The sequence below is a fragment of the Osmia bicornis genome, chromosome 6 (genome assembly GCF_907164935.1).
Source record: "Osmia bicornis bicornis chromosome 6, iOsmBic2.1, whole genome shotgun sequence".
In the NCBI taxonomy this organism is placed as follows: domain Eukaryota; kingdom Metazoa; phylum Arthropoda; class Insecta; order Hymenoptera; family Megachilidae; genus Osmia; species Osmia bicornis.
Genome location: NC_060221.1, coordinates 766,795 through 791,802, shown reverse-complemented (window position 1 = coordinate 791,802; position 25,008 = coordinate 766,795). Strand labels below are relative to the sequence as shown.

At 36.2% G+C, this 25,008-nt stretch overlaps 1 protein-coding gene across 2 annotated transcripts; it reads left to right on the top strand.

Moving 5' to 3' along the window:
• The first annotated feature begins 296 nt into the window (after positions 1–296).
• LOC114873500 (potassium voltage-gated channel subfamily KQT member 1-like) lies at positions 297–24,164 on the top strand. 2 transcript variants are annotated; one of them, XM_046286048.1, is made up of 5 exons: positions 297–747; positions 8,747–9,113; positions 10,141–10,320; positions 11,496–11,670; positions 24,098–24,164. In XM_046286048.1, the coding sequence occupies exons 2-5, from the start codon at positions 9,017–9,019 to the stop codon at positions 24,162–24,164; spliced, it is 519 nt and encodes a 172-aa protein (XP_046142004.1). In that variant the 5' UTR covers positions 297–747; positions 8,747–9,016. The 2 variants fall into 2 exon arrangements, with proteins under 2 accessions (XP_046142004.1, XP_029037733.1); XM_029181900.1 differs by lacking the exon at positions 24,098–24,164 and having other exon boundaries at positions 11,496–11,674.
• The last annotated feature ends 844 nt before the right edge of the window (positions 24,165–25,008 follow it).

Below are 25,008 nucleotides of genomic sequence, written 5' to 3'. Positions count from 1 at the left end.
TACGAAATTTAAAATTACTAATTATTGTTTTATATGTCGCTCTTGTGATGGAAAAATAACGTGGAAAAATAAAAACGTTTATTGATTAAATAAGACTAATAATAATAATGGGATTCTTTTGACAATGATTGATGCAGTGCTAAAATTAGTATAGCATAGTTTAATATTCCAGAAAAACAAGAATATTCAAAGTTGCTGCGTCGCAGTTGGCGCGCCTGTCTGCTGGGCTGCGCAGAAGTGGATGCGCGGTAGTTAGTGGCGCGCGTGTACGCCTCCTGTCAGAGTTGTCCGTTCGGTTAGGCCGCAGGACGAGTTGTCTCCGTAGAAAAGCCTATGGTGGTAGTAGTAGCTCGCGACTCTTTACCGTGATCATTTTTCCTTCGTCTTTCGACGACTTTTCGCGCACAATCAATAGCCGATAAACGTGCGTCTGTTACGCGCCACTGTGTTACACGTGCACGCGTATGCATCGCTGGTACACGTGTTCCGTCATCGTTGACAGGTATAAACCGTCCCAGTGTTGTTTTCATTCGTCCTGTACTCTCGTGATTCGGTGATAAACAAAAGGTTGGTGAACGACGAAGGTCCTCGTACGACGCGCACGAATCGATGCGACCTGGATCACGAATAATCGTCGACCGTACCTGCGAATACATCAGTGTGATATGTGAACTGGATAACGACGCTTGCCACGGGTTATCTCGCTCCTGCGTCGCCTCCACGTCGTGACAATTTTCCTCGTAACAAGTAAGTGTTTCTATGTACCCTTTTGATCACAATTGTCTCCGCGAATACGTTCATTGAATCTTCCGAATGCGAATTCGATTGGCAAGGGTGAAGGTTACTTTTTGTCGCTGCTTTGTGACCGATTCATTGTCAGGAGCTAATGTTATCGACGTCCTCATACGACAGGGGCAATACGGTGCTTTTCTGAACCCCTTTTCACATTCACTACCTATTAACTTTTAACAGGGACTAATTATAACAGCAAATACTAAGGGGTTGAAGGTTAAATTGAAGAGTTATAAAGTATTATAAATTATTCTATTTTGGCGAGATATCAGTGAAATGATATTAGATATTTATCGTATTGTTGAAAGTAATTAAGGGGGCATGTTGCCCAGACAATTTCGGAGAATTAATGAAATGTCAGGAACAAGAATAATACCTACACATTTTTCTTGTATATTTATTTCTTACAAGGAAATATTACGCTTTTAATGAATCTTATGTTTACGTAATTAATAGAAAACTTAATTTATAAATAATTACATTAGTCGTAAGAAAATTATTAAAATTCATGTGTCGTACTTATCAGATTGATGAATTACTTTACTAATCATGACAATAGAATTCAATACATTTGGCCTATTTCAGCAGTATTCTCTTTTTACTGAAATAAAAGAAAGAGAATGTAATGCTGAAATATGCATCCGTCTGCAACCATGGCGAGCACAATTGATTTTTGAGGTTGTATTGACCATGCAGCTACGTCACATGGTGTTTTGTAAACAGAAATGACGTCTATTTGAAAGCGTCATGTGGCGGGAAATTATTTAAATTTAAAATATAATTCAACATTTGGACCGTGAGGGGTTATCGGTTTTCGGCGCCACTAATTTAATTTAAAATGATTGAATAATTAAAAGGAATACAATTTAAAGTAGCATTAATATTATACTTATCCTCTCGTTATGGTTATTTCTATCGAGAAACGCTTTCATACGACTGTATATTAAATTCTTCAAAATGGAACCGAATATAAAGCAAAAATTGTTCCACATTTTCGACTTATTCTTGCATATAGAATCACCCCCTAGCCAGTGGTACTACGTTATATGGGACACCTTATGTATATTATATGTTCCATGATGGTCTACGCAGAAGAGCACTCTCCATTGACTAAATGAATTAATTTGAATATTTTATTATTTCATAGGACTATGTTCAATAATGGTACTACAGTGAACATCATAAAATGCATTTAAAGATTCAAAATGTATCTCTTTTCTGTGGTGTTAGTAATTTTAGTACTTTACAGACAATCAGTTATTTCAGAATTATATCCCTGTAGAACTCATTTTACACTTCATTCTCCTTTTGTTCCGTCATAATTAAAAGGCAAACACATGAAACAATTACCATTAGAGCCTACTGGCGCGGCGCCGCCCTATTGACCAGTTTTTTTATTATACCTTCTACTCAGTTCCATTTAAAGTGGCTGTAACTTAGCTGTAATTCTTTGAATTTTGGAATTTCTACATGGAAATCGTGTAGAAGCATCGATTCGGAACAGAATGAGTCACGTATTTCTTCAACGTTTACATTTTCGAGCACGTATGCTTGCTTCAAATGTGACTTCCCAAGAGAATCTTTAGAGTTGTATTACAAACGCACCTTGTTATGAAATTGTTCCAACATATAAATAATGCTGATATTCAGACGCTGATGTAATTTGAAGAAAACTAATTACATACATCATGAGAATAAAATATGTTTTGGAGAAATTATTAAATATCAGATTTTCATTTTGGGTCAATTTATTCTAAAAGCAGGGTATGAAGGTTAATGTCGCTCGCAGACGAAGGTTTTATCATCATTCTTGTTGTCGTGCGAGTTTTCGGTGGTTTACCCCTTAGTCGATAACTCACTGGGGGTAAGTAACCTGCAAGGTTGCGTTTCGGTGAGTAATTGAGCCGAAAGTTCAAAGCACATGCCATTGTTACGTGGGTTTCAATAACATTGTGGAATTCCATTATGTTAATAGGCAGTGGGAACGGATGATGTAATCATTGAATTAATATACGCGTGAAAAAGTATAAATAGCTCTTCGTGCAATGCCGTCTTGTTTTCAGACGATTTTACATTCTTGCAAATAATTTTACTTGGATTTGCAAATAGGTATGTGTTTGAAAAGCAACGAGAGCTGTAGTTACGAGTCACCGCGGTTTTGTTAGGATTAGTTTCTCTTTATTTGCTGGTATCCTGCTAAAATTTAACCAGGATAATTATACACAAGATAAACAGACAAGTATCTCGCATATACGTAGATCTTGCTTTTCATGTCACGTTATATTGTCTCGCGAAACGTGCCATCATGAAACGAGCTTATTTAGATGGTAAGCTAAAATTCAAAAGTGCCTTTCCTCTGATTTAAAGTACGATGAAAACCCTTTTTTACATTTATTCCAGTCGGTTGGTTCGTGAATTAACGCAGCGGTGTTAATTAAATTAAAAAATTTAGAAATTAATTTATTCGTCCACTAAAATGCAAAAATCTGAATATCTGAAAGCGAAATACACATGACTGATGCTACTTCTATAATTACCGACAAATAGCAGGAAGGAAAGGTTAAAATTTGTCAGATAGTCTTATAAAACTTTTATCAATGTTCATAGTTTCATGGTTCGTGAAACTTATAAAAGAACAGCTGTAGCTACGGTATTACCTGTTACTTACCTGTTATCATTACATACTTTTTTCGCAAATGAATTCTACCGTTTCGTTTCGCGTTGGAAAAATATCGATCGTTTAATCAATTATTTAACAACACCCTGTGCGAGTCACACTGATTGCTTCGCCGTAATTTGCTTAATTGTATATAGATTCTTTCGTTTACGATTGATGGACTCTGTAATAAGTCATCGTCGCGACCTACATACATACAATGAATCGTGAAAGTATTCGTACTCTCTCAATTAATAATAATTGGTCATGCGTTATAATGACTTACAAGCTATTGAAGATTCAATTCTTCATCCTCGACTTCGTTCGGATGAAATTGAAACGACGGATGGTTAAATATATATATTTATTCTGTCGTTCAGTTTTCAATTTTGTTCAATTTAAAATTAAATTTGTGTTATCATTAATACGATACAAAATATTGTTCAACTAATAATTATAATTCTTCGATCACACAAGTGAATGCATTTGCCAGATAATTTATTCACTTTGAATAGACTGCAAGTACGAACAAAGCGAGAAACGGAATCATGATTAATACGAATAATTGGGGTGTTCTTTTATGATGACAGTGCAATTAATCTCCTTGACGTTTGCATTAAATTTCTCCCGAGGCTAATTTTCATTGTCTGAAACAATGGAGCTTAATATAAATCAAAATTAAACTGATTGTGCTGAATCATTAACTGCAGGTAATTAAAAATTCTCTCTTATTTTTCTAAGCATTATAATTGGTTTCTCCATCGATTCGTCTTACTGTCGATGGCTAGAACATAAAGTAAGGTAATTTTTCCTCTTTTCTCTGCTATATCCTATCTATATAGGTATACTTTAGAGATCCCCATGGACTGTGATAAAGGTCTGACGTTCGTCTTCCTTTGAAACACCTACCGTTTAGCATCGTTGCATACCCTATCGTTCCCTGAAGAGCGATGGCGTCTGAGAAATGGTCTGACTCTTGAAAAGATCTCAAATAGTTTATACTACTATCCTTCAATATTCGAGCACACGTGGAACTTCTGTTAATTAATGTAATAATTGGCTTGAATTCATCTTCAATCTAACAATAACTAAATAATTATTACAATTTTTAATCAGCACAATTTTCTATAGGTATAATTGAAAATAACGTGTAAAATATTTCTACGTCGATCGAATGAATTTCTTTTTATATTACAAATTAACTCGGTTAAGGAGGAGGAAATGAAATCTGTACAGTTAAGAAATATCAAAGGTAGAACGAGTTGTCGGAAAACCGTTTCCTTTTGACGAGAGTTTCCCTCAGTTGAAAATATAATCTTAGGATTCATGAACAGTCGGAGTTCTGAAGGCTTTTATAAATTCACCAGTCGGCTGACGCTAACTTTTGTGCCGTATTCCTCAAGTTTCCATTATTCCTCAATTCCATTGTAGATCCTCTTCAGTTTCGCGTTCAAAATTCAGGATACAGAATCGATTTTAATATCCTTCCGTAGCGAGAGCACCTCGAGCAGAGATAAGTAATTTCATTAAAAGTATACACTTGCATCGACTTATCATCGGTAATGGTGCTTCACAGGAACCGTGCTATAAATCTGACTGTCAATAGATTTCTTTTCGAATTACATAACGAAATTTGTACCATTTGGTTAATTAAGAATTTTGTATTAAGAATATTAATGAAACCTTTATACAGTCATTTTTATTCAAGTTTAAGCTTTAAATTGATATGTCACAGGTGGCATTTTGCATTACTTTTATGTCATGAAATCATGTTAAAATTTATTAAATCTACTCTTTAAATCTACTATTTGATATGCAATAATCTAATAATTTCCGGTCATTTGCTTTTCATTATGAATGAACAAAAGCGCGCTGTTGTACGTACAAGAGAATTACGTGTTGTTACGAAGGAAAATTGTACGTGTTATTACGAAGTAAAATGGTATTACGCTAATAAAGAGGAAAATTATATCCTCCTCTTGTACGAGAAAATAATGTACATCGTTACGAAGGAACATTGTATTTTGTTTCATATACTACACCGTTTCGATGTTTTCCCGGATTTATCTGAAATTTAAAGGTCGTCGTTGAATTAGTGCGCATCGTTTAGAGGAACTGGGTTAGGTTAACAGCCCTGATAAGGCGAATAGATAAACATGTCCGATCGAAAAGTCGACTGTTCGTCAAGGCTATAGCCATTTTCCACTTAACACAATTTTTTCACACTTTCCATATTGGAAATGTTAATATTCATTATTCTGATATTTAATAACAATGAATATTATTGTCAGATATTGTTTACCGATGCAGCTGGCTTCTCGTTTCAATAATTTGCCGTTAAACAATAGTCATTGTTCTGTTAGCAATTGCATTTGTGGAAATTGATACATTTTGCAATACAGCATTCGCGTTGGAATAAATATTGGCATATAATCGATACTTTTGAAACCTTAATTATATGTCCCGTTGTTTTCTTCTTTCTCGATTTACATAAACGTTTATTGTCCAATGAAATATTTTTCATTCTTTCTGAATGATTTATTAGAACAGTCAAAGTCCAAGGATATACCTCAACCTATATTCCTTACAATTATCAGTAGAATTTCAAGAATTTTAATAATGGAGTGTTTGAGATCTCACCTGAACAATCATGTAATGCAGGGTTAAACGAGAAACGTGGGCTGGAAATAAAAAATTAAATAAATCACATTAGGAATTCGTGATTAGCATGACAACTACATATCGTTCATCGATGCCAGCTGAATATCCAATCTTAGATTCCTGTGCCGTTATTACTTGCTTATTGGAAAGCAAGTAAAGGGCATTGTGTCACGCGATATTCTCAGCTTACTTTCCATGCTTCATTGCTTAAATATCAGTTTTTCAATGATTGATTTCAAGGTGTCTCAACCGCGCCTCTTCCTTGATCATGACGTACATCTCCACCTAGAAGTCATAAAACACTTTCGTTTAAATTAACATTGTTCGACACCCGCAATAATAAATCAAACAATTACACCGAATACGATTTTTAAATCTATGCTAATTTGATACTAGGAAAGTATTAACAAGCTATTTTTTTCAATTTTGTATGCTATTGATTGCTTTTATAATGTCACAACATTTACCTTGTTAATATGTCATCGATCATGAGATGCTTTTACACTCTTGTTTAAAGCTTTTTGTAACCCTTTAACAGAGCTTTTTTCTTCATTGAATTTTTTTTTTACCTTTATGTATGAATACCTTAATTAAACAAGAATAAGCCTTTTTCTTCTACAGAGTATCAAAGGATGTATAGCATTTTATACCCGGGTGCTTTATTCTTCAGAATGTATAATTACTTGTTAAAAATATACGAGGTGTCAAAAAATGATGTCATTCTACAACTTAACGTTTCACACAAAAGTTCATTCTGTGAAATGGTCTCGTGTATGAATTTTGTACGCAGAACAAGCAAAACGTGGCAAGAGTCAGAGAAACGAGAGGGTCACAAGTAGATCGTTATCTTCTCATTCTCGTTATTTCACATCTTTTTTTCTCACGCAACTAACGACGTACGGTAGTACCGGCTGTTACACGAACGATGGTACTCTGATCTAGTCATTTATTCTAATTTTAAAGTTAATCTTTTTCGCTACTTTTCCATTATCTCCAGACCAATTTCAATGAACTTTCCTATTAACAGTTCGAAAGTTAGCTGCGGGTAAAATAGGGTAAATCAATTTACCTTTTATAACGCAAGAAAATTTTTTAGATATAATAGCATTAATTCAGATTTGTAGTAGAACTTTGAAAAAATATATTTCGTGATGCGAATGTTACAGTCTGCGACCTTAATCGTTTTTCTCATATAAAATTCCGTGTTTTCACCTTGCAATGCTGATTCATACCCTCGTCCTACAGATAACGAAACATGAAACGAAATTCTCGTAAATATGGAAGGGCTCGGAATTAAAGGTCAGGGGGTGTTGGCAAGCTCTGTCGTGAATTTTTTTCTTTCCAGAGGTACCTTGATAAATTACCTTGCAACGCAACAGTCGGGTGAAAAATAAAATAGAGAAGGAACCCCACGTCATGGTGTGTGGCAGGGAAATGATTAATGTAAGCAAAGAATCATCACGAATGTTTGCGACATTTTCTCCTCGATACAATATCTTTGTCAGGGCGAACCTCGAGCGATATAAATTTCAAGAGATATTTTATTAAATCATCTGTTATTAAAATCAAATAAAATTTCGCTCGATGGTACTTAAAAATAAAAAGAAGAAAAAGAATGGTTGGAAAAATGAGGGAAAAGTCATATGAATGAATACTGGAAATTGTTCGCGGTTATTTTGTACGAGTGTCAACGGGTTGTTGGATGAAAGGACAGACGGGGAAAAAGGAATGTCATGTGTAACAATAAGGTCACAGTCGGTCTGAACAGCTCGCATGTCTCTACTGTGTACGATCTACTGTGTAATTCCACTGAACTAGACCCACTAACCGAGACACGTTTTCCATCGATCTATTTCACACGCACGTAATGTGTACTGTGGGCAAACACTTTGGTGTACCTATGCTCGCTTCGTTGGTCAGGGATATGCAAACGTGAAACTCTGTCTATAGACGGGAATATCGAGGAACGGTTAGGTCGATTGAGATCGACGATTAAAATTCTATAGGAAAGAGTGCCTTAAGGGGATAGGTACTCAAACGTAGACACGCGTTTCCGATATGATTATTCAGAATTGAATCGAAGAAAATGATCAAACCTAAGAAATTGACTTTAAAAAAAAATGAGATTAAGATTATTATAGTATATTGTGTCATACTCTACTTATTATAATACCACAGTCTCTCAATCTTGAAATACAATTGTTATAATGAAACTACATAGGTGTGCCAATACTTTTTTCATACACTGTACGTATTATCCTTGCTGCTTAGCTACATATATATTTGCCTCATGTAACATTTACTATAACTTTAACGAGTACTATCGATAATGCAACCTCGAACGAGCTTTCAGCGAAATAAAGTGGAAAAATATGTCATCCAGAACGATGGAATTTTATTTTCCTCTCTTCTATTCATAGCAAAAAGTAACAACAGTTTATATTTAGAATGAAATTTGTATTTTATGGTTGGAATATCAATGTTTATGGAAATTCATTTTGATCGAAATATCTAAAACTATCCCAAAGATAATTTTTCACCAATTTTCTGAAAATCTGCTTGCACAGTGAAAAAATATGAATTAACCAAAACTTGATTAAAATTAAACTAATATTTGAATATTGCGTTTGTTCACAGAACCGAGGAGGATAAGACTCGTCAAGAGTGGCTGAGGCTGTACAATCGGAGGTACTTCGTGACCCGGGCATGGTCTTAGGGACGACGGCGGGGCGATGACGCTCTACCACCGTCCGTCGTCATCGTCAGGAGTCCCTCAGGACTCATCCTGTCTCCCGGACCTGTTCCCGACTCCGGTCTCGATCCTAGTTTCCAACAACGAACGTTGCTGGTGCCATTCAGCCAGCAAACTAGCAAAGACGAACGCGAATAACGCGTTCGCCAAGAGGCATGAAAGATCGACCTCATCGACCTTATCGAGATCATCACGGACAGGCGATGCCCCTCGAAGAGGTTCAAGGATTGCTACTTCCACCTTCCAGAACAGGTAAGACAATTATTTTTTTTTAATTCATACTAATTTGTTATATTGATATCACAATAATGAAAATACCAGAAGATAATTAGAAACAAACTTGCTATTATTTAAACAGTTTAACAGAAGTTGAGCGAAATTAAACATTTTCAATTTGGGTCACGTTCTTGTTCACGTTTGGTTGTATTAAATTCGATCTGCTATAGTTAATCTATATACTTGCTGAAGTTGATCCTAATCAAGTTAGAATTCAATTTATCATTGATCTCGGCAAGCTTGAACGGAGTTCGATCGAGTTTAGTTAAACTAGATCGTGTTCACTTAAGTTCGATCAAATGTCAATTGATCGGCACACGTGTTAATGAATTCTAGATTAATTAGTCGATCTTACTTTCTTGTATTAGTGATTATAATTAATTCTTATAAGATAACGGAGTTGAAGAAAATAGGCATTCAAATAATGGGTAAGAGATTTATGAAATATAAAATAATTTAATACCAGATTTATATTTATTTTAATGAAATTAGTAATAGAAGTAAATTGATTAGTGTGTAAATGAATTTTACTTTGGCATAAGTTACTCGAGGCTCGGTAAAACGGAGGTTAATTACCACTTAGGAACGTTCCCGAGATGACTATCGCCTGTTCCCGTGTTCTTAATTCTCTTAATAAAATTCACCGTCGATTTCGGTTTTACTTCCTTCCGGTACAGATTATTCTAAACGAAATCATACATTCAATCAACTCCATTACCATGTTCCAATCCTGTGAAGATTGGTTTCTATCCCCAAAAGATCATCCTAAATACTGCTAAATTTCCTCCTTCACAAAAACAGAAAATCCTCTTAAAAATGGAAAAAGTAACCCAGCTAATAAATTAAACGATCAAAAAGTATTCGAATTTGATAGAGAATGATAAACACGAATCTCTGTTTCTTTCCCTTCCTTTCATTTGAGAGATTAACACAGCCTTGGCGCGATGTTCGCGCCTGGTGTCTTCGGTGCCGGGCTCATCGTGGTTTCTCTGTTTTACGACAGGTAACCGGGGACCTCTGAATGTGACAATTGTACAGGTCGGGAAAGGAAATGGGGGCGGTGGAGATGGCGGAAGTGATTTACTGAGATTGGAACCACCATCGGATTTAAGGCCAACTCCGTCGCCCTTATCCGATACCAGTGTCACACTACAGTCTGACAACAATGATACCTTTAGTGGAGGTGAGACATTTAATGATTATTTTTATCTTTTGTCTTTTCGTTTGTACACCTATGTTTCCTTTACCCTATGTGTCTTTGTATTTATTTAGTGAATCCAAAGTGGATTTAGTATAAAATTATTATTTTTGATTAAAAGGGTTATTATTGTAAAGAATAAATATTGGATTTTTATATTAGTTATTATATTATTTTTATTGCGGTGAAAATTCTGAGTATAAGAAATGCCCTTTAAAAGTGGGAATGCAGGTTCTGATCCTTTTAATACCCGTGCCAGTGTGTATGGTTGAAATATTGACGATGAAGGATCGACTTACCCTTAGCTTCCATTGGGAGGGTAGATGACGTCATATCCTGCAACCGGAAACATTTCAGGGGTTAGGTGCTGGTTACGATTAGATTGCTAGGCGATGGTGTGAGGAAAAATTTCGTACAAGTTATATCAGTAATAGGAATATACTTGGTATAAATAAAATTTTATTCATTCCTGAACAAGAAAATTTATTCATTCGTTAGAAATGAAATTTATTCATTAGAATTATTTTGAGTTTATTTTGGAGAGAAACTTTGTATTTGTCTTTTCTTTTTGCTATTGCTATTTATATTTTCTAATCTTTTTCTTGCACGTTATAAAAATTGCTTGGCGTTTATTTATTTACATTTTTTATCCGCTAATCTCTGACCGATCTGGATTCACCCCAGATTCGCATCAAATTTACTCGAGCTACAATAAAGAGAGAAAAAAAAAAGGGAAATGATGCGAAAGGCTATTAATCACCAATGCACGGTTAGAATATCGGATTTTGTCGCGCGTGACAAACTTTAATTCTCCATCAGATTGTTTCCATCGGTTAACAGTCCGTCTGTGGCCGATATTTACTCGCCGAATAATTGGATTATTTATATCGTGTCGTTTATGTTCGGATTTGTGTGATTTCCTTTTTTCCGTGGACACGATTGCCAGTTTTATAGGAGAGAACGACAACTAAAAACGTGTATGGATGCAAATCGAACGATCCGGATTTCTATCTTTTACGAATTATTTTTTATATAATATTTTTAAAATATTTGCTTGGGATGTTGATTTTTATTTGTCGCAATAATAACGTAACATTGATAACAGACGGGTTAATATTAGATTTGGGGGTTCAAATCGCAATATTTCTTTGAATTTTCAGGTGTCGATCCACGATTACTGTTGGGTGCTAGCACCGGTGGCGATCGTAGCACGTGGGAGGGTCGTTACCACGTGAAAGAACATCGACGTGCAGGAAAAGCTACCTTCCAGGGTCAAGTTTACAATTTCCTGGAGCGACCAACCGGCTGGAAGTGCTTCCTCTACCACTTCTCTGTGTAAGTAGATTTTATATTTAAAAATAAGGATTACGCTTGGAGCTGATCCATTCTTAAAAGAATGGGAAACAGGCATGACCGATAACTGTGTGCTATACGATTAAAAAAAGAAGCAAATACCTACGATGAATGAAAATATAAATCTGTTTCCTTTCGATCGATAGCGCACGTTCTACGTTCGTGAATAAATAAGGATTTTATTTTAAGCAGCTTCGTTTGGATGCTGTCTCCATCGACGATATATCAAAAACAGATTAACGACTTATTGCTCTTGCTTCTTATATTGTTCTCCGACAATGCATTCGCATCAATCTTTACTGTCAGTTAATAAATATCGGGGATACGGTGGTTTTTTCAAAGACTGATGCATAAAAGATATAAAATAAGGATTCCAGCCACAAGAGTATCGTTAAAAAAATAGATATCATTGCTAGTTAATTATGAGTTACAAACTTTAATTATTTTAACTGTTTTTAATTCAGAACTCCAGTTTTTAAAATTTCAAAGGGGAAGTAGGTAACTTTACAAAAAGAATATTATTTCGACAGATTATATAATTAATATATTTTGTTGCGGTTTTGCAAAAATTATTAATTAAATTCTTGAGAAAGTTAGCCGATCTCCAAGTAGATGGCGCGTTATATACTGACTTGTACTACTTTGTCTGATCAATATTCTGGCTGCATCACTTACCAAGAGTTCGTACAGAGATCTGTAATTCTCTGTCTTGCTTAATGCTTTTCTTTATTCAAAGGTTTATGCATATTCTTAATAATATCTTTACAAACACTTCAATTTCAATTTAAAGTACGTTCTTATACAGGGTGTTCCAAAATTTTGACTAGCAAAATTTTGGATACCTACTCTGTAGGTAAAATTATAGAGTGTTTGTGCATGAACTTATTGATAATACTGAAAGATATTTCTGATAAAAATTACATGAAAATGACAAACCTTTCTCAACGTTCACCCCCTAATTTTCGAAACTTTCCAACAATTGCACGATATCTTACTGCTTTTTGATTTTAAAAAACGCCCTTTGCTTTCAACGTTAGCACCCTTCTATTAAGATTAATGACCGTCTGGAAACCTTTGAAAGGGAGTCCCTTTTCTCCCATATTATTCCTACTATCTGAAAAAAGAAACATTGATATTTTCTTTACCGTTTGGTATACCACAGTCATAAATTCAGTAGTATCGATACAGCTTCTCTTTTCTACAAAAATAATATTTTTTAAAAATTGAATTTGTGCAGGAAATGTAAATAAATTTTGTTCCTTTTTGCATTCTTATCATTCAGTACTAAAAGGTATCATTCTTAACGAGGAATATTTTTTTTATTTAAAGTGCTTTCAGCGATAAACGTAGCTATTATTTCAAAATTGTCTTTTCGCTATTCTTCTATGATAACAAAATTTTTATGTTTTCCCAGAGTATAAACCTTAAAGTCGAGGTTTTGCTGTAAAGAAAAACGAGGATTTAACTCTGGGTATTATGTTTAGATTCCATTTACTTATTACTGCGTGTATCGTTCACGGTATCATTTTGTACGTCGCAACGCCCTTTAATGCTGGCAATTCACATTTTAGTAAAGTTGTCGCCATTTGTTGCTTTCATATAACATTAGAACTGTGCTGACCTTTCGCTTATTACGAAACTGTTACGAATTTCACGATCGGTGTTTGCCACACTAAATCTGACACGTTCTCGAACCTAATTGTAAATAACCTAACAATTAATATTTCAGTATTTAGGGAGGGGTGCAATTGTATCCTAATTTTCATTCGTAATTAAAATTCTCCCCCTTTCGACTGGGAACCTTGAAGCTAATAAGTTTCACTAAATATTAATTGTTCATTTATTCTAATTCAAATCTAATTTTGGGATCTTCTTAATTCTTTCTCTTAACTCTATTAAAAATTTTCTTCGTGTTTTCTGAATCTACTTTATGACTTTCCCCTGCAGTTAACATATTAATTAAAGACTTCCTGCAACGAGATAACATGTTTCTTATCTCTAACATCGATCACTTTTTTTTGCCACGTGTTTGAAAAAATCGTGCAGTGTGCAATTAAGTGGTTTAGGTAATTCGTAGATCAACTGGGGAATATTCGTGAGGCGATTGTTGGCGTGTCAAGCTATTCAAATTATTTAAATTGGATCATGCGACGCCTTGCACGGCGTGTACTACTCTCTTCTACATTACATTGTGTAGGTAGAAATTCTTCGCGTGAGAAATGTTTTAGTCGATGATAACCGTGCTTTCACGCTATCGCGAGACGAAACTGCCACGGGAAAGTAGTATGTATACTGCTTTGGAACGACGTTTTATGCTCTAAAAGGGGACATACTTGGAATAGGGTCATCGTAGAATTGAAGGGTACATAGGGTGTTTATTTCAATATAGTTATACAACTCTATCAGTGAGTTATTATCAGAAGCGAATTACGAATAAAATAAATTTTTTTTTTAAATCGTTGTATCAACTCATATTTGCATGTATTTGTTTATCAATCGTTCACTCGAGCGATTCTGTTAACATAAATCAGATAATGAATAAAAATAAAAAAGTATGCCACGAGGCAAGGCGCTTGATGAAAACGATAAACTAGAAACTGGGCGATGAAAACTGATGTTACATAGAAGTGTGACTAATTAATATATTCAGGAACATGCTCTTTTAAGAATGCCTACATTATTCAACGTCCTTTACGGAGTACAAATTTGATACGGTTTTTCCTCAATCAATGTCACCTTCTTCAAGGTCTCGTCATACATGAATTTTCTTTTTTTTTGTCCGAGACGAGATAGACGTATAGAAGTGTGACCCTGAAGAAATTATTCTTGACGTTTATTATCACGCCACCTTTGCATTAGCTGTTATCAATATAACAAGCGTATAATTACAGTTGATACAAAGTAACGGTTGAAGGTTTTGCGCGATATGTTATTCTTGACATGAATTTCGCTAACGAGATCGAATCAAAACCTGCCATCCTGATGCACAATGTTTTGTTACTTTATTACTAGTCCTCGTGTTCTAGACAGTTCTTATGTTTTTCCAACATTAATCCTCGAGTTGTCAGAAAAATTGTTAGGGTGAAGGATGCAAAGTCTATCCATTTGGAATTTCTGAAAATGTCCCGAATTTTCAGTGCAATTATTTTGGGGGTCGTGAACGGATTCTGTCGAAGGGGAAGCATTGGCAAATAACTGAAAACAAGAATAGAAGTAAATGTGAAGGATGTATCGGGTTGAGATGGACAGAGTAGAGGGCATGCTAACTACTAATATCGATTTTTTCTCTCTCTCTCTTTTTTTATAACGATACATATGAAAAGTGCACATTTACGTTTCCCTTTCCTCGTTCACCTTGGCGGCCCATTTTGTCATCTGTCTCTTTTTGTCGTACTATATCCAGGACCCTGTAACCTACTTCTTTTTAAGCTAAAAAAACACTGAAGCTCTTCCACGGTTACGTTTAAGACAAACTGCGAGTAATTAACTACGTTGGTCTTGCGGTAAATTGTGGATTCCTCTTTTTTTTTTTTTTTTTTTTTTGAAGATTAAATACAATTTTTTGCGTAGCTTTAGAATAATATTTAAAATGAATATAGGGGAATGGGAATAGAATTAGGAAGTAGGATAAATATTATAATAATCATTAGCATTATTTTTCATCGAACGTGACTAATTATGAAAATGATAGAAATTTCTAATGAAAAAATAACGATCTAGTATAAATGCTATAATAATTACTATAAATGCTACTGAAATGAGGATATTCAAGCGATTCCGTGATCGTTGTTTTGAACGTGTAATGCGTTCAAGATGAAAAAGCCAACCTGCCAGAAAGCATTATCGATGAACACGTTCCGTTGCCGTGATTGCCTCGATAGGAAGGCACGATAGACTTGCGAGATTCCAATATCGTGTGAAAAGGATTTCGCTTTGAGTTTGGCGTAGAATATCGAGGAAACGAGTAGTTGTGCCGTATGCTTTGTGCTCGCGTGTCAATGGCACCTATTACTTTCGTCTTGCAATTCTTCTTGAACGTTTAGCAAAGCTCCTTCGCGGAGGATTTTCCAGTGAAATTGCCTTTTAATACGATCGAGAGTAAATATAGTGAGAAAAAAATAAATTTTATTTCACAGTGTCAGTATAAAATTATGACATTTATTATAATTAGATAACTTTTTATAGAATTTCTGAAGTGTAATTAAAATTATTCAAATTAGACGTAAGACCTTTTCTTTACACATGGAATAATTAATTGTTTTTATATTAATGTTCATTCAACATGCTTCCCCTTTATTTTTGTGGTAATTATTTGACACATTGTCGGTTAAATTGGTAGCACATGTTATTGGATAGCAGTCAACACGTTGAGTAGATCGTTAAGGTAGAAGAGACAGCTGGTAACCTGTTAATTCTTCGATTAGATACGTGTGTGGGTTAACAGTGCACGTGTCATCGTGGAAAACGAGTGCCATGCGCAGCGAGAAAATTATTGTGACACACAGGATGGACAGCACGCGAGGCTTGGTGATCCGCAAACAGCGAGACACCCATTCCATAAAAGCCGTCCATCAAGCATCAATAATGCAGAAGGGTCGTGGTGTGGCCTTGCCGCGAGATATCGACCCGTGTGCGAATATCGATTCTTTCCATCCCTTGCCACCGGTTTAGCCTATGTTACAAAGTAACTTCTCGCTGTTGCGTTCGCCTTGCGGCTCGGCACTTTTCTCCCTTTTTTACCTTGTCAACTTTTCTTTTGACCATCTTCTTATGCTTCCTTCGAATGACGTTCGTATGCTAAATACGTAGAATATCAAGATTATTGAAAATTTTATTGGGACTTCTTTGTTAGAGACAAAGGATTGCACCGAAAATCATTATTTTTTCAATTTTTTCATAAATTTTTCTAGCAAAGCTGGAATTGAAAAATTTGATTTGAAATTTTAAGCAGAAAATTTGAATTGTAACGCTACGAATGAAATTTCGATTTCAACGAGAATAAAATCAATCGCTTAGATATAAATCAAAACTATGATTTATATCTAATGATATAAATTGCACCTTGATTAGTGCATGAATCACGCGTTAAGTTCCTAACACGAAATGGCAGAGTTAAACTACAATTTCGTGGATAATGAATGTTTTATCGGACGGAAATGAATAGAGGTGGATGAAAGCGTTCGAAAATTTCTCGGAAATTCTTCGTCCGAACGAAGATTTTTCGAAGGAAAATATCAAGGTGCTGCCTCGAGCTACGGCTTTCTTGTGAAAAATCCTGAATCAGTTCCCAGTGCTTGGTATTAGTTTCTGTTCTTTTCAATCTCCTACCAAAGGTTACGTGAAATCATTTGTAACGATGCATTGTGCTCGTTTCTAGAAACTACGGAATAATTCACAGATCTTTTGATTTCGTAATTCTTTTTTCTGGCAGGATATTTCTTAAATTTTCGTGAAGAAATAATCAATTGGCTTTTTTAAAATGCTTCCTAATTTGTTTATTGAAATCGTCAGGGAGTCGAGAGCTTTTTCCATTTTCATTTTTCAATCTCATTTCGTCATTGGTCTTTATAAATTCTGCATTCTAGCTTTAACGTTCTGCGTGTAAGGTAGGATCTGCTAGGTAAGATTACTGACGAGTCCATTAGCGGGTTCACGAAGAAACGTGCTTTCCTTGATCCTCTTTCTTTCCTTTCCTTCTTATTCTGTCTCCTTTCATAACTTTCTCCAACCATCAAAGAATCTCTTTCACATTTTAAAGCCAATTTATGTATCTTACGGTTCATAATAACAGTTGCTCACCTTTTAACACCAAAGTTCTCGTTTATCTCTCTTCTAATATTCATTATTTGCTTTATCAAAAATATCTATAACAAAAATACGAAATAATAACCTAATTATTCTATATTTTTGAAAGTAAATAATAAAAGTATTCTTCACTCTTTTAATATAGCTGGTTGCCCCTTTTCTCTAAAGCAAAGCTACAAATCAAATATATTTTTCAAATGTTTCATTTGATTAATTCCCTCTGTAAAAAAAGTTCTTTCAAAAACGAGCAATCATGGAATCCACTAGTTCCTTGCTAATAAAATGTACCCGGATAGGAATCTCTCGCTATTTGCTCGAACTGGTGCAAACGAATTTTTCCGAACGAACGCCGTTGAAAAGCGACCCGTACCTTTTCACAATTTTCCACTGAAAATTCCGATTCGCGGCGGAAGTTCCGCGTCGATCGTTTCTCGCCGTGGAAAGAATACGAACCAGTTGGTTAGTTTCGCCGAAATAGAAATGTGCAGAAGCGCCCATTAGCGACCTGTTTGTGTACTCGAGTACCCTGAAGTGCTACTTTCCCTCGTGCTACTTCATCTTCTAGCTGACCTCGCACCCATTGTATTCGAAGTGAAATGCATCTTTGCTGGGAAAGAAAGAAAGAAAAGAGGATAATTCTATATGAAAACGTGGTCTGTTTCTTATTCTACTTCAACGATGGAATCATAGACAGCCGGATCTTGACGTTTGCTTTGATCATCAAAGCAAACAAAGTTAGAATTAAGCTAATTAACTCTTCAACTGTTGGCTATGTAGAGGGTGTTCCAGGTTTTTGCGGTGCCAGCATATTTTCTGAGGGAAGATAAATTTCATTTTATAAATTTTCTGCTATTTCTTTAAATATTATAATTTTTGATACATGAAAATTATTGATTCAAAAATTTGTGAGTCATCGTTTCTATCTCTCGTAAGTCTGGATCATAATTGATCCGGCCACCGTCATTAGAGGTGGGCTCCCTGCGAAATTAAAACGCTATTATTCAGAGAACGTGCACCAGAAATAACAACCACCCCCCGAGCTTTCTTTACACTTCTAATTTGGCAGTGTGCTTCTATTTCGCAAAAATTTGAAAGAAGAAACGGAGAAAAAGCTTCGTTATGTATAAGAAGAAAGAGAGAAGTAGATGAAAAAATAAGCAAGAAAGAAGAACGGTTAGAGTAGGTCGCGGATTTGTTTGAGATCAAACACAACTGTTCGAACGAGCTGTGGCTCAACTGAATTTAACGCGAACTCTCACATTTTGCAGTGCCGAATTTGGAACAAAAACTAAAGTCCTCGGGCGATTCGTTTCCTACGACGTATACAATTTTCGTGTATAACGATGCACGCATGCATACATTCCCACGTCGATTGGGTTCGCGAACCAGGGTCATTTCGACTTTCTTTCGTTTGCTCTTGGAAAATGTATTTTTTCACTTTGAAAATTGATACGAACACCGATGAACAGATAGAACTGTATAAAAATTTAAATCAAAAATTATTTTAATACCAGAACTATCAATTTTCTACATTATTTTCAACTTAAAAATAAGTGTGCATCAAACATAGGTAGTTTTACTGTTAATTGATAGCTGAATTTTTGAAAAGATCATAAAATCATGAATGAACAGAACACAGACCACAGAAGAGCCATTCCACCATGAAACGATTCTTCTGCTTAAGCAAAAGGAATGGTGTAAAAGAGAGCAGTTACAGTGACCAGGCATTCCAAGCGTTCGTTTATCCGTGGATACCGGCACAAATATCGTAACGCCAGTTTGTCACGACTCGCGATACGGTGCACGCAGATGACGATAGTTAGCTAGTAGTTGGTTGTGAAATGCTAAATACCCTGAACGACCCGCGGCTCTATTTATAGAGTGGACGGGATCGATATCCGGCAGCTATAGGAGAGCACCGTTCGAGCCAGGCTAGCAGCTTCGAAAGGGAAAAAGGCGCGAGAAAGTCGGTAAGGAAAGTATAAATGGGGTACGTCAGGAGGAAAAGGAAGTAGAGGGTATATATATGGTCCTGAAGCTTTTTATGCATCGATGCTTGCGCCAATTTTACCCTGCCATTTCGACTCGACGTCGGCCGACATGACGAGCCAATATTCCCAACTCTGTCTGTTGCACCTTTGTCAGGCCACTTGGACGATGCTGTCGAAGTATCTTTGGATTTACCTTTACTTTTCAATGGCGAGATCTTGTAGAATGGTTGCTGTTTATCTCTGAAAACGAAGTTTACAGTTATAGGAATTTGTTGATATAATTGGCGACCTGCCATTATATTTGAATAATTTTAATGAAAGGTTAGTGCAGGTACTTTCAGTAAAGTTTGAGCTTTAAATTGATGTGTTGTAATTAGTATTTTCATGTACTTTTATGTCATCAACAACTTGATATAATTGAACTGCTGCTAGGAATAGATTTTAATAACTAGTTGCCGCATATTTTAGTCTATTAATTCGCTTCTAATAATGTGACTGATGTAGGACTTCGCGTGTCTAGATTTTACTAGAAATAATTGCAGGAACGTATTTAGAGCAACGTTACAATGATGACGCTGGTGTTCATACGGAATTGTACGCGCTGTAAATTTACCCTCGCCTCCCCGTAATTATGCCCTGATTAACCCATACACCTGCTTGCGAGACTGCCACTTAACGAACTGATTAAGACTCGGGAGAATAACCGTCGACCAAGCTGACATACAGCTTTGTTAACAATATCTTAAATGAAAAACGCGAAATCCATTAGAAAAATTTCGTTCAATCGTAGACGACTGACACACGAAGCAAATAACGCATTTCTTTCGATTGTTCTCGTGAACGGGAAGACCCAACCCAATTCCGCCTGTTCGATCGAGTTATCTCTCGATAAATAGCGTTCGATGCTTTTCATTTTACCGTTCATTCATCAGTTTCTCCTCCGACAGTTGTCTTGAATATTTAATAAAATCAATTAACCCTTCCCATAAGTTAATAAAACTTTTCTCATTTGCTCTGGACCGTTTAAAAGACTCGCCCAAGTAACAAGCAGAGGTGATTGTTAATAAATTGGATTTATTTTGTGCACTTATTGAATTCAGTGAGAAAATAAAATTACATAGAGAAGTCTGTGTCCTCGATCTTTCGATTCATCGTGGCCCGATACGTTTGCTTCCAACTTGTCTCAAACAAGGACCATTGGAACGATGGTTCAACGCTTTCAGAAGAGGTCACCGTAGTCGTCGTGCGAGGGGGTGGATGTCAACGGGACGAAAACTTGGAGGGGGTGGTTGGGTAAAGTGCAGTCGAGCGAGCGATATGGTTGAAACTCTTGCCGTGGCGAACAGCGAAAGTTCTTTCGTAAAACGGAAGACTAAGCACGCTTTGCTCTGCTAGATGAATGACTGAACTACGGGGTCTGTTTCCGTTTCTCTTCTAGCTATTTCAACGTTTTCTTCCTTCTTCCATTTACTCATTTAAACAACTACTTATTTTTTGATTTTCATCATTTTTCATTATAAAATCGCGTTGTGGATCCAGATTATAGTTTTATGTTTTAGATATCTCGACGAGTTTAGTATGCACGTCGAAACTTGGATTTCGGTTTTCTCGAACGTCCGTCGTAAAGAGCGGCTTATTTATCGTACCAATTTGTCTCGTAATTATACTGCTGCTCTGTTACGTAAATCCGTGCTTAAATATCGTTGTACATGCATCTTGTACACTTTAGAGAAATTAGAACGTTTCTGTGAAGATTATTTGACAGTTTCAGAAAGTGAATTAAATACAGAGTCTGCTTTGCAACTGGGTCAATCTTATAATGGTGGAGGATACACAAAATTAAATGGTGTTAATGATTTCAAGGTTTTCTGAATGGAACCGCGTATTCTTTTCATCTGATTCAATTCTTAAGAACATTCTGCATGAAAAAGTATTAAGATATAATATTTAAAAAATCAACAGTTTATGAGATATTTTATTTAAATTCAAAAGCATGATATTTTTAATACAAAAACGGAAGTATCTTATGAAAAGTTGATTTTTTTAAATGTTGTACCTACATTACTATTTTTTAATGAACTTATCGTTTATGAAAAAATATAAATGCTATGATTCGCTCTTTTTCAACCATCCAATATGAATATCTCGCTCTTCTGCCATAAATTCACATTTGATGATGTTCAAAGGGTCACGAAGGCGCGATGATATCGATAAGTATTTTTTTCGGGGGTTGTTTTTATGGTTATTTGGGGAGGAAGAAATACTTTTTCTTTCCATCGTACTAACTCTAAATGTCGGCGATGTTCGCCGTCAGTTTCACGATCATATTTCTGACCATAGGATCAAAAATTCCTTTCTGTCGCTGGATAAACGAGCGATGAGTCCCTGTGGAATCCTTAAAGTGTCCCGCAACCCTTCTCGGATCACGATAAATTTCCTGACGATCGTCGAAAGGGAAATAAGTGTCGAGGAAAGTGCGTGCAATGCCACCTTTGGGGATTCCCGAGGGATTTTTAGATATAGGTAACGAAAAGAAAGGACAGGAAAATTGAAAATAAAATTATCATTTTTAGACTCAAAGGAAAAGAAACATTTTAGTCCTACAATTGTATCATCAATTGAATATTGACCAATTTTTATTTACGCCCCTTTTTTTGTGAGAAAATTATACATATTGGTGTTACGAAGCGGAGCTTCTTATTTCCTGCACGAAAAATGTTATTGTAATTGCAACGGATATTTATGCAAATGAATATCTGCCATATTGCATACGTTTTGCATATTTCATACAAACGACAGACAATTAAATATGTAACACATTTCGATTTTCCTATCATATCAGTTTTATTTCATATAACTTATGAATTATGAATTATGATTCATGATACGTCCATATTACGATTGTCGCATGATCAGTTTATAGTAAGCGTATTCACGGTACTGAATAATAATACCTTGAAAAATTTAAATAATGTCATTGATTTTCAAATAATATATCTGTTACGTACGAAATTAAATTCAATAGTTATTTTATTATTTAACATTTGTTATTATCGAATTACATATTACTAATCGTAACTACAGTTTGAAAATCTATGATTAATTGTTTTAAAAGACAAAGTCTATTCAGAAGCAACGAAAGTGTCGAAACACGTTTCGCGTATACGGTTCGCGCCAAAGGGGTTAACCGAACGAAAACATTTCTTCTGATTCGTAAAAGGGTGCGCGGCGTGGCAAGCAAGCGCCAAGTCACTGCTATTCGGGGTTACGGTGGGTGGCGGAACTACGGGGTGGCTAAGAGCCACAGTTGGTTGCGGGATGTCGTCCTGAGCACATTACGCGTATTCAACCTCCACCACGCGACCTCGTGATCCTCCCCCCCTCGATGAGTTTGCGTGAATCATATATAAAAAAAAAAGGTAAATAAATCTTGATCGTCCAGCGTTTCCGGCAAAGTGAACGACGAAACAGTGCGTGAACTTCTTGCTTATCTTTCCTCTTTCTCTTCTCCTTCGGTGAAATTTCCTGGTGAAAAGTGCATCATAATTTTACCGAAAAATTCTGTAATTTTGAAAAATCAGTTGCTACAGGAATTTTGGATCAATGAATAAATTCAAGGATCTCTGTTAATTTTTATTATTTTCGAAAAAAGGATCAAACATTTCGTAAGATCGTCGAGTAGTAGAAAAGACGGGGACGAAATTGAATCGCGACCGATCTCCGCATTTAGACGTGGACGAAACGGAGCTGCAACGAAATAGCAGGATCTTAAATGTCAAACGGGGCTAGCGAGAGCCGCGGGAGCTTTCAATTAAAATTTTATCGGGCCGAGGGGTGGATTCGAGGCGAAACTGCAGCCGACCAGGCCGCTCCATAAAGTGTAATCCCGGCCGTTAAACACAGCTACCGTGGCGAGGATCGTCTCATAATTGAGACAAGGATCGAGGAGAAATCGCGTTCATTGCCTTATTATAATCTACGAATCTCTGGTGTTCGCCATGGGGAAAGAATGAACGGGTTGGCTGGTGAATCTCGTAAAGTTCGAGAAAATCCTTCGAGTGAAAAGGACACAGGGAAGCTTTTTACCGGAATCGATAAAGGGTTTCGTAGATGCTTCCTTCAGAAATACGAAACGCTGAAGATATTATGAAAGGACCAGGCTGAAATATCTCGTTTTTCAACTGGAAGAATTACATGGAATATGCGGGACACCTTTGAAACGGTACAGTGGATCGGGTTTAAACAAATTCATGAATTGAGAAGCGAATGATCGAAGAATTTTTCGAGCGTACGCGCATTCTGAACGGAATAGAACAGAATTCCTAGGCCTCTTCCGTTCTGGTTTGCGTTCTGGAAACTTTCAATTGGAACGTTGTCGCGCGAACGAGGAAACTTTGGTATCTGAAATTTCCGGTCTCCGGTTCACTTTTCGAGTGAAACGCTTCAGAAAAACAGACGAAAGTTTCTCCGTAAATTTGCAAACACACGGGGAATATTTCAGAAAATCCTTCGTCTTTGATTACGATCCCACGAGCAATTTCAGAGTACACGAAAACGTACTCTTAGTCTGACAATACATATATCCTTGTCGATTGACACGTGGCTGTTTAAAGGAGGAACAGCTTGGAAATCGTGAAAAGACCCTCGAGACGAGGCTCGAGGATCGAATGCTGGCTCTGATCGACGAGGGGATCCAGGACCGTTCGAGAATGCCAATCTGGTCGTTGAAGTTGTTGCGGGAAAGCAAGAGGTGTAATCCGTTTAAAAGAGTCTCCAGGTGAGTCTCTTCGAATTGTTATCCTCGACACGTTCAAAGAAAAAGGAACATTCGAAACAGTGTTCTTCCTTGGCCAGTATTTTCATCGTTTTTTGCGAACTCGAGTATTGAAAAAAAAAAAAAAAAATTGCCAGCGGTTAAAGGAAGCGACGAAGTATGCAACGAGAATTAATCGTTCCTTAGGGAACACGCTCGAAAGACAAGCGAAGGAAGCTCGGATAACGAGGAACTTGCAAGAGGGAAAAGAAGTTCAGCCAGTGGATAATAAAAAAGTACTCCAAGATTTCGAGATCGTCCAGAAGGAAAAGAAGAACGCTTCGGATGTTCAAAATCCTGCGATAGACACAAGATATCATCAATCGAGAAGAAGCTGTTCTTTTCCTTACCTTGAGCCATAAGGAACGTCCATTGAGAATAGAAGTGGTTCTCCAACTTCTAAGTCGAAAGTTGGAAGTACCATTAGGTAGATTACGTGGTATTAATTCAAAGTACAAAAAGAGAATTCATTTCCTTCCTTTCTCGTCATGGGCAGGGCAAGTAGGATTCTGAAGTTTTCTTTAAATAACAAATAATAATAAAAGATTAAAGTAATGGGGCACTTGGACCTCAAATCATCCAGTTAATTTAAATTAATTGCTCCTCGAACATTTCTGGCAAACCTGAAGCTGCTCTTCCAAAAGCTGTCCATGGAATAGATCAACAGCACTGAAAGATGTATGATAAGTTTGAGATAAGATCATCAAAGAT

Excerpts from the sequence above, each read along its gene's own strand:
- LOC114873500 (XM_046286048.1), top strand. The coding sequence starts at position 9,017 with ATGAAAGATCGACCTCATCGACCTTATCGAGATCATCACGGACAGGCG. Across the intron at positions 10,321-11,495 it reads CAATGATACCTTTAGTGGAG|GTGTCGATCCACGATTACTG; the intron begins GTGAGACATTTA and ends TTGAATTTTCAG. Across the intron at positions 11,671-24,097 it reads TTCCTCTACCACTTCTCTGT|GAGGAACAGCTTGGAAATCG; the intron begins GTAAGTAGATTT and ends GGCTGTTTAAAG.